This window comes from Liolophura sinensis, chromosome 13 (assembly GCF_032854445.1).
Source record: "Liolophura sinensis isolate JHLJ2023 chromosome 13, CUHK_Ljap_v2, whole genome shotgun sequence".
In the NCBI taxonomy this organism is placed as follows: Eukaryota; Metazoa; Mollusca; class Polyplacophora; order Chitonida; family Chitonidae; genus Liolophura; species Liolophura sinensis.
In genome coordinates this window covers 18,273,181-18,290,029 of record NC_088307.1, presented here as the reverse complement: position 1 = coordinate 18,290,029, position 16,849 = coordinate 18,273,181, and the positions used below count along the sequence as shown (strand labels likewise).

Genomic DNA, 16,849 nt, shown 5'->3' with positions numbered 1-16,849 from the left:
ACGACAGTGTTGTCCCTTTGTATATAATGTAAATGTCTGTAGACATACGCAGTATTGGAGTTCGAATTATTTTCGAATGTAACTTAATAACTTTCTATTTATTCAAAATTTTAAATTTTAAATTGGTTGTGTCAAAATGGGGTAGTATAATCGTCACCCGAGCGATTATACTGATAACGGATCAACCAATCGTTGCACTGTCCCCTTAATGCTGAACGCCAAGCAAGGAAGCTACAACTTCCTCTTTTAAGGTTTTAGGGGTGACCCTGGTCCACGATCCCCGAATTCCTTGGGAACATACATGTATTCAAGATTTCTCCTAATCCTCTAAACTCCACGAATTCAAAGCCATGGAAGAACAGCGTTTTGAGCACGGATCTACAGGACAAATCAACAATCACAAACTGTTTTTTTTATTATTTTTTTTAAAATGAAAATAGGTTTAATATTTGATCGAATATGATTCACATTGTACATATCAGGGCGTATTAAACATTCACAAAACAGCTTGTGTATTGGTTCGTAAAAATACTACAGCTTCAACAGTTGCTCGCGGATTATTTGTGGATCTTGGATTTGGAAACTTCAGCCTATATCAACAGCTATATTAAAACACATTTCGTTTTTGGTCAAGGACTACAAACTTTCGACAAAGCGAATTTCACTGTATTTTGTATTTACATCACTGCAGTAAAGAATTTTGTAAAAACCTGCAGAAGTAAATTTACAGATTTTTTGCGGTTTTCGAACCAGCGACATCAAAGTCAGGCCCAAATCTTCACCAATACATGTCAACCGTGTAGACCACTCGACTAACATGCCTTCTACAGATATGGGATGTAGTTGACCGGTAGACTATTCAGCGAATATGCATTTCTCCTCTGATGATCACAAATGGCGCCACTCCCTTAGGTGAATATATCAGACAATATATATCTGTCTGTGTCTGATATCTGTATATATCTGATATATTCACCTGAATCGTCGGATTCAGATACAGGTTTATTTCTCCTCACAACCGTTACCGGACATATGAGGCTATACAACAATAACAGACATTTAAACATTTTACAAATACGGATATCTCATTACACAGACATTATATCCGTAGGATTTTTTGCACTCTATCGAGATTTTATTGACGAATTTACCAGTTTATTAATTACAAACAGATTCTTATTCTCACACAGGTATAACATCTAGAGCAGCGTTGTACACAATCATTATGGATGAGCCATATTATGGACAAAAAAACGAAACAAACCCAAAGTGATTACATTCAAAAACATAAGGCTACTCCTCTCAAACGCGGCCTTTACAAAGATTGCATAGCCTATCTTCAGGCAGCTATTTTTCATAGTCCACCTTCAGCTTATTGTTAATCCGGCCTTTATGACTGGTCTTCACTGCCCCCTTCCCGAATACGATGCATACAAAGGCCATGACATCTGTTGTTCGTCTTTTTTCTTCAATGTGAATTCTCAGAGTTATTTAAAGATATCTCCCACAGAAGGCATAGTGAATCTTTCAACATAGCAGTTCGGATATGAGGCCTCGTCCACATAATAACGAGAAAAAAAACACGACACAATCACTCTCAGAAAGCAGAGAACTAAACAAAAGCACTTTTACAAAGTCTACAAAACACAATATTCTTTTCGCCCAGTTGGGATGCAATCTGAACAAAGCTAATTTGTCAAGAAAGCGGTTTTGTCAATACTGCATGATAACGCAATTCTATAAAATTGCATTGTCACCACTATAATCTTCATTTGCCGCCTGGAAGGATAAGCGACATTGTCATAGCTCATTATGTACATAAAAACACTGTGTTAAATGTAAAAAGATTAATAATAATTAATAATTATGCCTAAATAATTGCCAGTTATTTCCACTTTATGGACATGAAAAAGAAAAATACACACACCTTGCTAAATTGCTAGAACTGTAGAACACTGCAAAGTATGTTTGGCATAAAGTAGAAATTGGTCAGCTGAAAAAAATTGCTTGACAAATGAAATATGATACAAGATTCTTAAGCTGATATCCCTGTAAGGACAAAAGTACCAACTCCGTGACAGACCATTCGAATCTATCATTTCTAGCAGACGGAAGGCTACAGACCTCTGCATGGGAAGAGTAGGATAGGACTCTGTTTCCGTTATTCTCCAAGCTGTTTTTCTTCGAATGAAATCTATGTTTTGAAATATAATATAATATACTTTTTGAGAGCAGCCATAAAATACCTCAAATATCGTCAAATGGTGTCACACTTCACACATCCACGGCGGTTTTAGAGCGGTCGTCTTCATCGGTAAAGGTTATCCTAGCAAACGGTTCGAAGTCGTCATTCTGGTACACGGAGATGTAACGTTCATCCTTCTTGCGAACGCACGCACAGCACATCACGTCCTTCATAGTGTAACGACTTTTACGGCGCCACTGAAGGATAAAGTAGACGCCGAATCCTAAGGCCATGCAGATACAGGCGATTAATAGGATGCCTAGGGCGACCTTAGCTGCCCTGTTCACGCAGCCCAGGCTCCCTGGGGAAAGGCGGAGGAGCTCGGCACCGTAGTACTCGGCGGGGCCTTGGCAGCTGAAACAGTCATAAGATACCATAACATAAACCCTAATGGTCAGCATGTAAGCGCTGAATTGAACACAATTTGTATACATCAGATGTTTAACTCCTAAACATAAAAAATAAGTATATAGGAAATAAATCAATCAATCTACTTATGTAATTTCATCAATAGAATATTTACAAAAAAACACTAACATTTTGTTTGCTGCTTGTAGGAAACGGGCACTTCATATGGCTAGTAGGAAGTTCAAGGTCAATTATGATTAGTCAAATATGCATAAGTTTTGTATTTTACATATTGCATCGCCACTTCAGATAATGTGTTCTGTTATAATAGCTGTCCAAGGTGTTTCATGCTATACAGTTCACATTCACTTTTCATGATAGTCTTTTCCAGAACAGAATAAATTTTGTCAAATGTCCGTAATCACTTTTCCTCCTTACAGACAATAATCGACCTAAGTTATTTGACTGAAAAGATAACACCGTGTTTTTATTAGTGTAAAGTGTATCTTATTCGGTAAGCTAAATATCTGCTCGGTTTATATTATTATTGACCTAAAATTTCGTCAATGATTAAGTTGCCAATTTTTCCATTCAGCATTATGGTGGGTGGAAACCGGGCACAGCCTAGGGGAAACCCACTCCTGAGTTTGAGAGTTCTTAAAACGATGTTTTAAGGTTGATTGAAATGTACGCAGATATGCTGCCGAGAAAGTGTAATCAGGTTGAATGCCATTTCTGAAAACGCAATTGTTTGTGCTAAATTTGCCGTAAACACCGGGTACTTACATTATTGGACTTGTTTTATTTGTAATGCCTTTGACGTAGAATATCCAGCGAAACTTGCAGTCACAGTACCACGGATTACCCCGCATGTCCACCCACTGTAAATTGTCCCAGTCCATGGCATCGGAGGGTAGAGTGCTAAGGCCGCTGTTGGTGAGGTAAATTGTTTTTAGGGAACCATATGGAATACGGAATGCAGAGGCTGAAATACTGGTCAAGAGACTGTTGTTCACAAGGGAGATAACACTTAGCTCCTGGAGGTTGGAAAAGGCGTCCTGACCAATCGAATTCAAGTAAGGCATGTTATCCATTCGCAGAGTTTGTACCATCCAATTAATATGCTTGACATTCAACACGAAATTCGTGTCGATGATTTTGATGGGATTTTCGCTCAAAATCAGTTCCTGCAGCTTGTCCAGTGGGAGAAGAGATTTCCAGTGCAGTTCACTCAAAGAGTTGTTCCGCAAGGACAAGACTTGTAAATTATCCAATCCGACAAACGCATCCTCGCCTAGAGTACTGATCTGACAACTGTCCAACAATAGCTCCCTCAGGTGGAAAAGATGATAAAACGGCTGCTTATTTATCCGATGAATCGGATTATCCCTCATGTCTAGCTTTTCCAGGAAGGAAACGCCTTGAAACACGTCAATATCAGCTTCCGTCAGCCGATTCCCTCGCAAAGAAAGGAAATCGAGGTACTGGATATCAGAATCCGCAAATCCACTCAGTTGAACAAGTCCACAAAAACTCAAATCCAGCAGCTTCAGTTTTGGCATTGCCTGTGAGTCCAGAGTTCTGACGCGTATGGCGGATATGGGATTCCCTTGTAAATAAAGAGCCTCCAAAGCGACTAGATTTGCAAATGTGTCCTCTGTGAAATTAGACCCACTCAAAGCATTAAAAGAAAGGTCCAAAGTTTTAAGGTTTCCCATGCCCTCGAAAGCGTCATTGTGTATATGGTATATCAAATTGTTACTCATGTTAAGAAAAACGAGTTCAGGATATTGCAGTGATTCGATTTTTTGCAAATTGTTTTGGCTCGTGTCCAAATGTGTCACCAAGTCATCGGTGTTTGGTAAAGTAGACAAATTTTTCCCGCGACACTCGACGTAAGTGACGTTTCCACGGCAATCCCAGAGTGCAACGGTGCGGCCAATTCCAGAAATCAGAATAAGGGAGGCAACTTTCAGAAGCCACGCCCACTTTGAAGGCCCCTCCATCGTGATATCACGTTTCTTTTTCCAAGTGGCATTCGTTCAACCTGAAACTTTATGTAAAAATATAAATGATTGAGTGGCTTAGTTGTAAGTAAGATGTTTTTAGCAGCTTAAAAATATATACCTTTGTTTCGCGAAATACACTTACATACGAATCCGTGGGTAGGTCTTCCAGATATGTGCGGATGGCCGTGGGTTTCCCCCGGGCTCAGCCCGGCTTCCTCCCACCATGATGCTGGCCGCCGTCGTATAAGTGGAATATTCTTGAGTACGGCGTAAAACACCAATCAAAATAAATAAATAAATAAATAAATAAATAAATAAATGAAAATCTGTTCTGTGATACATGTGTTTAGATCATGAAACAAAAATGCTGAGGGAATTATTCATATTTCATTCCACTGTACACCTTTTCCAATCTACGGCTGACATTGGTTATTAATGGAAGGCCATCTACATATGTATCTAGGCATCGACACATTCATATCCCAGCCGGGTCAATAAGCGCATGCAAGGCCAATTACCAAAACAACGTTCAACAGAAAGCCACCAAAGAACTAAGAAAGTCCATAAATTACGCAATTAAGACAGGACCTTGCAAGGAGAAGCAGTGGACAGCTTTCAATGATACTGGAAAGACGCAAGTTGTGTTCTGGGTCACTGAGTGAAATAAGTATTCAAGTGTACTGTGCAAGCATACAGGTTGTAGATAATCAAAATATGTGTCTCAGTTGCCCTTTGATTGCAAGTGTTCATATCTCCAGCTGAACACGATGAATATAGAGCCCCTCGGCCTACTCTTGCATGACACCACAGCCTCATGAACAATAGCTACAGAAATATGGTTCTCCCGCCCAAAATCGGTGCTCACAAGAACCTAGGTGATGAAAATGTTTTCACGATATCTCACAATCGATGGGGTGCTCGATGATCGATTCGCACTGAACAGGGAAAATTGATGGATAAATAGCTTTAAATTACGAATCGGGAATTCTTTAAATAGCCAAAACGCAACCGATTAAATTTAACCAATACGATATACATGAATGTCAGAATATGTCATCCCACTGTTATAATTCTTTCAGGAGAGCGTGGACTCGCGCGAGTAACTTTAGTTCGCTCGACCCATGAGAGCCGTCAGAAGAGGATCGAAGCATTGGGTAATCAACTTAATGCCTTCAGTATACAGATGTTGTCAACAAAAATTAAAATATTGGCGTTCCATCGGGGCTTTTATAGTTGCCTGAAATTTGCAATAGATGCGTAAGTGTAGACCTATATCGCGCAATTGAATAACTCGAGGTACAAGCAGCATATAAAACACCAGGCAAATAGCATTGGGTATGGGTCAGTGGATGGTTACAAATGTCTGTCTTTAGTCTCAAACTCACGAGGGTGGTTCAAACCCGGAGCTGAACATGGAATTTACGGATTCCCCCCTCTCTAGAAATATTTAACCTATTTAAAGCAACTTTAACCTATCCAGTACATGTTGCGATCGAATTCATCTCGATGAATATAGACTATAGCGACATTGCATGCACCCGCGTGGGAATTTTCATCAGTGGCGTTGAACAAAAATGAAATAAATACGTTTCTGGAATAACTACCAAATATACTAAAAACTGACATCTACAAGGAAAATTTGCGTAGCTGAACATGTGACTAAAGGTGATGTCAAGACAACCTGGTGATACATATTGACTCGACCGTAAAGCACGGATAGGACCGAGGACTAGAAATAACAGGTCATCGTAAACAGGTAACAAACCAACGAAAGAACGACCCATTAACTTCTTTACGTTGTCAGAGGAGACACTCAGGCGGACTATTAGTGTTCAGGACGCGTGCACTGAACTCTCAGGGCACAGAGCAACTTGTTCAATCAACCTATATACGGGCCTACACTTAAAAAAAATAATCTGTTAAATTTAATAGAAATTGTGACGAGTGATGCTAGAATGTATTCTGCTATTGCAGCAAATTATTCTGGTAAATATAACTCACATATTCTATTAATTCACCATAAATATTCTATTAAACTAACAGGATATTATGTTGAATATGACACAGTATTGTGTTATAATAACAGAATACGTTCTTGGCATCACTCAGACAAGAGACTTTCTGCTAAAATTAATACATTACTTTTTCTTGAGTGTACCAATTTTTACTTTCACTATTTATTTATTTATTTATTTATTTATTTATTTGATAGGTGTTTTACGCCGTACTCAAGAATATTTCACTTATACGACGGCCCCCAGCATTATGGTGGGAGGAAACCGGGGGAAACCCACAACCATCAGCAGGTTACTGGCAGACCTTCCAACGTACGGCCGGAGAGAAAGCTGAACTTGAACTCACAGCGACCGCATACTTACACTATTTAAAGGGTATATTGTTACATTGTTGTTTAATGCGAAGGTCAAAATTTTTCACTTATATGACGACGTTCAGTTTTATAAGAGGAAGAAACCGGAGCAGCTGGCATGTGTAAACCACTGTTTAAGGTAAATTAAGGTGGGCATGCGCTAAACATTCGTCCACTGCCCGCTCCCATACAGGATAACAGAATGAGGTTTAAATTTCGTTTTATTTTAGGAATAGGAAAGAATTTATATCTTTCTTTGATTGGTGTTTCATGCATATGGATGTGATATGGAAAAAAATAACCTGGTAGGAAGAACAGTAAAATTAAAAACTCTAGAAATTCACTAAAAAGATGTCAAAATATTAACCCTGGTAAGTGATACAAGACTTTAACTGTGTATTTCGAAAGCTTTTTATTTAGAATAATTTAAAAATTATAAGATGACGAATGGGTTATTTTGAATACAGCATAAGCAAAGCTTAAAAGAGAAGCTACACGAACGGATTAATTTACTGTATAGTAGAAATAAATTGTGTCGTCGTTTGTGAGAAATCTTTAACAATAACGTTCCTTTGAAAATAGACATCAGCCTGTTGGAAACTTACCATTTAAGATGTTGACGTATATATTAGCAGTGTTTTTTTTTTCATTTACTGATTTATTTCTTTATTTATTTTGGTCTATCTGTTTTTTTTGGTTTTTTTTTTTGCTTGTTTTTTTTTTTGCTTGTTTTTTTTATTAAATTCAATTTACTTCATATTTACCAGGAATACAAGCGGTTTTATGTGTCTTTCACTGCGAATCTTTTTGTTTATCTTTGATGATTATTTCATTATAATCCATATAGCAGCTTGTCCCATTTCATATCCGCGCTATTTTCCAGATGTGAAAATACCGCATGAGGCATTTAGTCATGGTCACAACCCACTGATATCATTCTGATTTCACCTGATATAAAACCTGGGTGACAGGGTTTTCGATAAGAAGAGCAGACTTCGTTTGTTACAAGTTAACCCCTTTATCATTTCAAATGAAGTTTTTCTTACCACTATATATGAAGATTAAATTCTTTGTTCCCGGGTGTTATATCCAATTGAAAGAAAGGATTAAATGGGTTGCTCTGAGGTATTTGAACAACTTTGATGTGAATTAGGTCTGAAGTCTGTTTGATTTACTCTTTAGCTGTAGTTTGGGTTTGCTTTGTCAACTAAGTTGCATGGTCTAACTTAGGTGCATGGTCTAACTTAGTTGCATGGTCTAACTTAGGTGCATGGTCTAACTTAGGTGCAAGGTCTAACTTGGGTGCATGGTCTAACTTTGTTGCATGGTCTAACTTAGGTGCATGGTCTAACTTGGGTGCATGGTCTAACTTAGGTGCATGGTCTAACTTGGGTGCATGGTCTAACTTAGGTGCATGGTCTAACTTGGGTGCATGGTCTAACTTAGGTGCATGGTCTAACTAAGTTGCATGGTCTAACTTAGGTGCATGGTCTAACTTAGTTGCATGGTCAAACTTAGGTGCATGGTCTAACTTAGGTGCATGGTCTAACTTAGGTGCATGGTCTAACTTTGTTGCATGGTCTAACTTAGGTGCATGGTCTAACTTGGGTGCATGGTCTAACTTAGGTGCATGGTCTAACTTGGGTGCATGGTCTAACTTAGTTGCATGGTCTAACTTAGGTGCATGGTCTAGCTTAGGTGCATGGTCTAACTTAGTTGCATGGTCTAACTTAGGTGCATGGTCTGATTTACAGTTCCATGGTTTAATTAAAACTTGTCCGGTCTGAAGTAGTTGCTGGGTCTAAGTAAGTTGCTTGGTCGAAAGTCACTGCCTTGCCTAACTTCGTTGCTGGGTCTAACTTCGTTACTTGGTCAAACTTCGCTGTTGGATCTAACTTACCTTTTGGTCTTACATATAGTTGATTGGTTTCACTAGTTGTTGGGTGTAACTTCGTTGCCTTATGAAACTTAGCAGCTTTGTCTAACTTCTTTGCTGGTTCTAACTCTGTTGCTGGGTCTCACTTCATTCGTTGGTCTCACTTCGTTGCTGAGTCTAACTTCGTTTGCTTGTTTTAACGTCTAACGGCTTGGTCCTACATATAGTTGATTGGCATAACTTGTTGTTGGGTCTAACTTACTTGTTGCCACGACATAACTGGGTCTAACTTCATTGCTGCGGTCTAACTTCGTTGCTTGTTTTATCGCCTAACAGCTTGGTCTTACATATAGTTCATTGATTTGGGGTCTAACTTAGGACTAATATAATAGCCTCAGGTCTAATGCAATTGCATGGTGGTCTAATCCAATTGCTATGATCGAACCTATCTCTCCGATCTAACTTGCTTTGTCTAACTACTTGTAGATGGCTGGTATAGTTTATATGAACGATCTAAGTTATTTGGTTTAACCTAGTTGCTTGTTCTAACTAGTTTGGACACTCGGTGTAAGTCGTTTGGTACAACGTAAGCGTACTTAGGGGCCTACTTGCAAAGGTCAAACTTAATTGCTTCTATACGCAGTTAGCAGTTAACTTACAGAAGCCAACAGTTGTGTCTGCAATGAAATCTTTCCAGTAAAACATTTTGTCATATACAATAGCATGTTTTCTCAAACATCATTAATCCTATAGAACATCTAATTGCGTTAAGAACTTACAACTGTTCCGAGCGTATAAGCTAGCCTCGCGTAAACGAAGCATCGAGCAGGAAAAGGAAGCTGCCCACAATCTGTGAATTGAGTCAACCTCCGTCCACTATATCCCGTGCATTAAGGTAATGCAGTTAACAACCTTAGCTTCACCTGTCCCTTGATTACAGGTAAATCTCAGGTATGAACTCTGGACCGTCAGCAGATAACAGATAACGGGGAAAACTCTGTCACGGCTAAATCAAATACAGGTAGTCAAATATTTATAACGCTTGACAAACCTTGAGAAGAGCGTATATTCATAATCTGTACAATCTCTCTTCGTACATCTGCCTGGTATATATGGTATGACGTTCACCGTCACATGAAGACGACTGCAAGCTTCCTTGTACATAGAGAAGATAGTTCTATTTTGCCATTTGTCAACGCATCAATATAGCCTACACTAATTTGTAACGACACTTATAAGTAAACTAAAACAAAAATACAGATATGATTCCATGTCCACGCATGTCTAAAACGTCCTGATCCAGATGTATACATCCCTGCCGTTAATAGTTCATATTACTATAAGATTCTACAAGAGTAAATTAAATTTATAAACTTAAGTAAACCTGTGTTCTGCCGTTTTGTATCTTTGTATTCGTTGAAAATCCTGAGGCTATACTGACGACTGTTCAAAGTGGTATGTATGTGATATACGAGTTCAAACCTATTTGTAATAAGGATAGTTACAAAGTCAAACATAAAATCATTGCGTAATCTGGATAAATTTGATTGCGTCATTTAAAGGATGTGTAATCCTCATTATATACACTGCCCAATGAAGAAATCAACTGGACTTTGACACAGCTCTAAACCATACATAAATAAGCCTATACCAGTCCTCACCTATTGACCCAAATCACACAACATCTAGCGATTCCCGCAATGTCGATCGTGAAAGAAAGACTTTAGTGAAAACACAACCAATGATGAATAATGATGAAAAAGCTTTGAATCAGAAACTTTCCTGGCATACCTGACCAGATGTGGCGGGCCTCGTGGGCTGCCACCTTTATTTGAAATGTCTGAAGGCACTTTCTACATACCATTACCCATGTCTACGACTAATTTTTACTCAATACCCAAGAACGTTCCACATCTATTATGTCATGGCGGCCTGTTTTATAGGAAGGGGAAACCGGACAGTTTATTTATTTATTCATTTATTTATTTGATTGGTGTTTTTACGCGGTACTCAAGAATATTTCACTTCTACGACGGCGGCCTGCATTACGGTGGGAGGACACTGGATAGAGTCAGTGGGAAACCCACAACCATCCGCAGGTTGCTGGAGATCTTGCCACGTAGGACCGGACTGGAAGCCAGCATGAGCTGGACTTGAACGGACACAGCGAGAATGTCCCGATAAACCAACGAGGTTTGCAATGTTTCTCTCATACGACAGATACACATACTTTATAGGAGGAAGAGAAGTTGAGAACAAAGGCTTGAATACAAATGGCATCTTGATCTCAGTAGATTAATTGTTATCAAGTCCCCATGAACAGTAAAAGCAGGTGTGTCAGGTGTGAATTGTTTTCGAACACATGAAGCTGCTTCCACTCAGTAATCTTTTATCCTGAGAAGTTTCATTCGGCAAATATAATAATGAAGCTGCTTGTCCTGAAATTGTCTAACCCGGTAGAACCATTAACAAAGAATAAATTTATTTATCCATTTGACTGATGTTTTAATTCCGAACTCAAGAGTATTTTAACTTCACTTATGCCACTACAGCCAGCATTATATTGGGAAGAACTTGTCTCGATGAAACAGACGCCCATCCGCAGTTTGCTGGCAGACATTCCCACATGACCCCAGGAAGCCAGCATGACAGAAAACGTACATCTTACCAAAGTTTCTTAAAAGTCATAGCCATCAAAATACCTGGCATTTCTTTGTTATACACATGTATTCAAAATCTTGTATTCATCCGAAAGATTTTTTGTAAGCTATGTTGATGTTGTTCTATTCTACTGAATTGATTAGCACTAGTAAGCATTCAAGAGTTGTTTCCGGGAGGCCTCAATCACCACAGAGCAAGCGTCTTGCTGGCTCATATGCCATATATGTGAACTAGTCTGAAGGAATGCTTGACTTCCATATTTAAACACTGGCACATTTTTCTCGGCTTTCAGGGTTTATGACTGGGAATACAGGCTTCCCAAAATCCAAAACAAACTTCCCTTTTCCATCATTATCACATAGAACATCTTCATTTGCTTGACCATTCTCTTAAATATCTTCGACTATTCCACGGCATAAAGGTCCCCAAATGCAGCTGCTGGGTGCCCTAAGATCAGCTGTATCTGGCAGCAGATGGTTGCCCCTAAGATCTGGCAGCAGATGGTGTCCCTAAGATCTGGCTGCAGCTTTCACTTGTGCCTGTTGGAACTGGAGTTGTAACTTTGTAAGATTTTCACGATGGGATTCTTGTGTCTTTTCCAAATCCTTTATCGTATTATCATGCCTTTTTCTGAAACCAAGCAAAATCAGTTCTGAGAGTTCTAGGCTACTGTGGGGAGAAAAAAAAAGCTTTATTGAAGTATGTCTTCTATCGTCAGAAAAATGACAACAATCATAACAGAATGAAAACAGCCATAAATTTGCCAAAAAGGGACATAACAACCCCATTCTCTTAAAGCCCTACATAAATAGGTTACTTTCCAACTGCTTCTTCACAATTTCAGAACACTCCAAATGTGAAATATTAAATTCACGTCTTCACAATATTTTGAAACACTTCAATGTCAAGTTCTCTATTACAATACTAACACTTCCCGTCACGTTCCCTATTCACTTTTTCACACTACTTGCAATTCAGATGTCATGTTCTCTACTCACTTCTTCACAATACTTTTAAACACTTCAAACAATATGTTCTCTATTCACTTCTTCATAATACTTACACTTCACACATGATGGTCTCACTTCTTCACAATACGCTAATATGCGCCCAAGTTCTCTATTAACTTCTACGCAATACTTGAATACAGTTCAGATGTGATGTTCTCTATTCACTACTTTGCATCGCTTATGCTTCAGATGTGATGCTCTCTATTCACTTCTCCACAATACTTACACTTCAGACGTGATGGTCTCTATTGACTTCTTCATATTATTTAAACTTCAGATGTGATGCTCTCTATTCACTTCTTCATAATAATTACACTTCACTGTTATATTCCCTATTAACTTCTTCGCAATCCTTACACTTCCGATGTGATGTTCTCCATTCACTTCTTCAACAAACTTACACTTCAGATGTGATGCTCTCTATTCACCAGGCACAGCCAGGGAAAACCCAGGAGTTGGACTGGAACTGACAGCGACCGCATTTGTGAGACGCTCCTGGGTCATTGCGCAGGGCTGATGTGCTAACCCCCTCGGCCACGGAGCCCCCATTAGAAGGTGGATAACAGCTACCTGCAGCCTGCTACTTTAGTATATTTCGATATACACTATTAATCTTATCATAACTACTTACACTTCAGATGTGATGTATTCTATCCTCTTCTGTACATTCTGTTTAGCCTCTGTTAGCTCTTGCTTAACCAATACTGGACCGATCAATTTGAACACGTTTTCTCCCTTTTCCAGTTTTTCAAGCTCCTGTAAACAAAAGACAAACAAAAAACATAGAACAAGGCATTCAGAGAATCCCACCAGCTCGTTCAGACACTGGAATAAGAATAAAGATAAGAGTTGTAAAGTGATGTGATGGCAAAGACGTCACTGTGGGGGAGTTCCTGCACAAAACTGAGGCAGTGGTCTTTGGTATGCAAATTGTGAACTGCATGAGTCAATCTGTGAACAATTCCAAGGCTGCGAATGGCTGAGCAAATGTTGAGCTATGGTAGTAAGAAAAACTTTATTGTGGGGCGTTACAACTCACGGGAGCGGTCTTTGATATGCAAATCGCTTCCCATGATTGGCTTTTCGTGAACTATGGGTCGCCACTGCAGCCTGGCATGTGCATAAAAATTGTAGCCCTACATGAAACTTTTCTCGATTACAAAAATGGTAAATCTGTCAGTCCATAAATCTCATAAGCAATGACATCACAGAAACCCTGTATACCAGAAATTGCTGCCCTGCGTGGAAGCTTAATTTCTAGAGAATATGTTTACTACAGAAAACAAACTAAAGTTTATCTAACTGTAAACTTTTGAATTGAAAGTCTATCAACTAAAATCATTAAGAAACATTCACAAAGCGTATAAAACTGAAATCAATACAACCTTCCACCTTCAACCTTCCATCAGTAGGCCCTTTGTAGATGTACACAGGTGAAAAAGAAATATAAAAACAAACAAAAACAAAACATAACTTTCTATCACTGTATGTTGGAGATCCACATATGGTTGATATTATACAGGAGCTAAAAAAAAAAAAAAAGCTTAACCTGAGATCTGAGAATGTGCATTTACTTATGACCCGTCTTACAAAATTCACAGCAGGTAAACCTCCTTAGTAATTCTCCTAATAACCAGGGCCTACGCGTACGCACCTATGTCGATCAGCAGTAATTTTTTTAGAAATATACGAATGTAGTGTTCACAAAAATCAAACTTGGTAAGAAACCACTTTTGGGTCCCTAACCTGCCACATGTGCACACTCAGACACACCATCATGCACTATGAAGCTCCTCATTAAACTTAAAAAATTTCAATGTCAAAAAGCATGTGCCCGCAGACAGAAATGAGGTGTTTTGAACTGTCACTTTTACCATCCTGGCTAACACACTGATGCCGCAGTAACACTACCAATTAACTTACAGGGGCCTTCATGGCTCAGTCCGTTAGCGCACTAGCGCAGCGTAATGACCCAGGAGTCCCTCACCAATGCGGTCACTGTGAGTTCAATTCCAGTTTATGCTGGCTTCCTCTCCGGTCGTACGTGGGAAGGTCTGCAGCAACCTGCGGATGGTTGTGGGTTTCTCCCGGGTTCTGCTTGGTTTTCATCCACCATAATGCTGGCCACTGTCGCATAAGTGAAATATTCTTGAGTACGGCGTAAAATACCAATCAAATAAATAAATAGATAAATTAACTTACATCCTTCACCATGTTGTTCTCATTGAGCTGAGCATCCAGCTGTTGTCTGGCTGACAGGTACTTCTGTAAATCTGAGCAAAAGGAAAACAGAAACAAAAATACACAAATAAGGTAAAGATAACAGCTCTTGATGCACACATCACGGTCAGAGCTTAATCTTCATCACAGGACTGAGGAATGTTGACCAATGGGTAGAAAAAGTATGAAAACTTTCTATATAACTGCATTCCACCAATGGATGAGGGTGGCAATCTACATGACGATTGTCATGATTATGAAATGAGGTTGTGCCCGATTTACTTTCTAGGCTTTTGACAGGACACTCAGAAACATGTACTGTCAGTCTTTCTTTGATGGATCTCACACGACACAGGTCCAATGAACCCTTCTCATGATGACTGTACGTTTCATTTCATTCTCTGTGAAGGTGATTTTGACAGTTCGAAAAGGGTCTTTGGACGTGGGTATTTGTCCGCTCTGCAGGAAACATAAGTTTTCTTGAACACTACGTGAATGAGTGAGTGAGTGAGTGCTTGGGGTTTAATGTCGTATTTAACAATTTTTCAGTGATATGATGACGAAAGAATCCTTAGAGTGCATGTAATGTGTCTCCTTGTTGCAAGACCGCTCTTTTATCTAGTGCTGCTTCACTGTTTCAAAATTTGCAGGGTAACTATTGCTCTTATAGCACTGATCCGTGGTGTTTAATCCTTGGCATTTAGTCATGGGTCCTTGGTATTTAACTATGGATCCTTCGAGTTTAACCATGGATCCTTGGCATTTAGTCATGGGTCCTTGGTATTTAACTATGGATCCTTTGAGTTTAACCATGGATCCTTGGCATTTAGTCATGGGTCCTTGGTATTTAACTATGGATCCTTTGAGTTTAACCATGGATCCTTGGCATTTAGTCATGGGTCCTTGGTATTTAACTATGGATCCTTTGAGTTTAACCATGGATCCTTGGCATTAAACCATGGATTCTTGTCTACACATTACAGGACGTGAGGGCTTACTCTTCAATAAAAATGCCTCTATTGAATGAAGTTATGCCGCGTGCCGCCTTTCAGGATGTAGTTTGTCACCACAGCTTCCATATACTGCCATATACATCCATCAACTTATGCAAAATACTGGCAGAGCTCCATGGTATTAATCACCTCCAGCTCCTTGAGAGGCACCTGGTGCTCGAAACTATGAATAAGATATGTCAAAAGTGAGTGCGTGAGTGAGTGCTTGGGGTTTAACGTCGTACTCAACAATTTTTCAGTCATATGACGACGAAGGAATCATTAGGGTGCATGCACGTGTAATTGTGCCTTCTTGTTGCAGGACGGATTTCCACCGCTCTTTTATTTAGTGCTGCATCACTGAGACGACTTACCGAAGGCAAGTAAGCCGCCCCACCCGAGCCATTATACTGATACGGGTCAACCAGTCGTTGCACTATCCCCTTCATGCTGAACGCCAAGCGAGGAAGTTACAACTTCCTCTTTTAAAGTCTTAGGTGTGACTCGACCAAGGATTGATCCTGGATCTACCGGTCCCGAAGCGGACGCTCTACCAACTGTGCTATCCGAGCCGGTTCATATGTCAAAAGTAATGCGCGAAAGATCGGTTGGTGGTTTAACCCAGACACTCGGGTTTCCTCCGGCCACGACAGGCCACCATCTTGTAAGTGAAAAATTCTTGAGTATGGAGACAGATGAGTGAAATATATGAATGAAACAGGACACTGAACTATGAACGTAGTTTAGCGTCACGAATACTGGTCACTCGAACATATCAGCCTACAGCAAGTCAACAGCATAACAGCTCAATGCAAACCAGTCGACACCAATTCAACTGATTAATCAGTTCACATGTTTTAGTTATCAGTTTAAGTGTGCTATATCAATTAAAGAACACCTTTCTGAGCAGCCTGATATTTCTCTAGCTCTCCTTGAAGCTTTTTCTGCAAGTTTTCACCGCCAGACATATTGACAACTCTGTTGCTTCTCTTCTCCGCCAATGCGTTTAAGAACCGCTTTGATTGGTCAATCTCATAGGGTTCGCAAGGCCTAACCAATCACAGCCTCGTTAACATTAGCATCATCACAGCCCCGCATGTAGCCATGTGCGTGTTGCGAA

The 16,849-nt window shown here is 39.5% G+C and overlaps 2 protein-coding genes across 2 annotated transcripts; both read right to left on the bottom strand.

Moving 5' to 3' along the window:
• Nucleotides 1–457: 457 nt before the first annotated feature.
• Nucleotides 458–9,780, bottom strand: LOC135480587 (leucine-rich repeat neuronal protein 2-like). Its single transcript, XM_064760460.1, has 3 exons — nucleotides 9,626–9,780; nucleotides 3,380–4,646; nucleotides 458–2,599 (listed from the first exon to the last, which is right to left on the bottom strand). Exons 2-3 carry the CDS (start codon nucleotides 4,597–4,599, stop codon nucleotides 2,275–2,277), a joined length of 1,545 nt encoding a protein of 514 aa, XP_064616530.1. The 5' UTR covers nucleotides 4,600–4,646; nucleotides 9,626–9,780; the 3' UTR covers nucleotides 458–2,274.
• An 873-nt stretch (nucleotides 9,781–10,653) lies between these two features.
• On the bottom strand, nucleotides 10,654–16,731 carry LOC135480590 (prefoldin subunit 6-like). The gene is made up of 4 exons (XM_064760463.1): nucleotides 16,628–16,731; nucleotides 14,720–14,790; nucleotides 13,149–13,273; nucleotides 10,654–12,137 (listed from the first exon to the last, which is right to left on the bottom strand). Exons 1-4 carry the CDS (start codon nucleotides 16,695–16,697, stop codon nucleotides 12,017–12,019), a joined length of 387 nt encoding a protein of 128 aa, XP_064616533.1. The 5' UTR covers nucleotides 16,698–16,731; the 3' UTR covers nucleotides 10,654–12,016.
• Nucleotides 16,732–16,849: the final 118 nt, after the last annotated feature.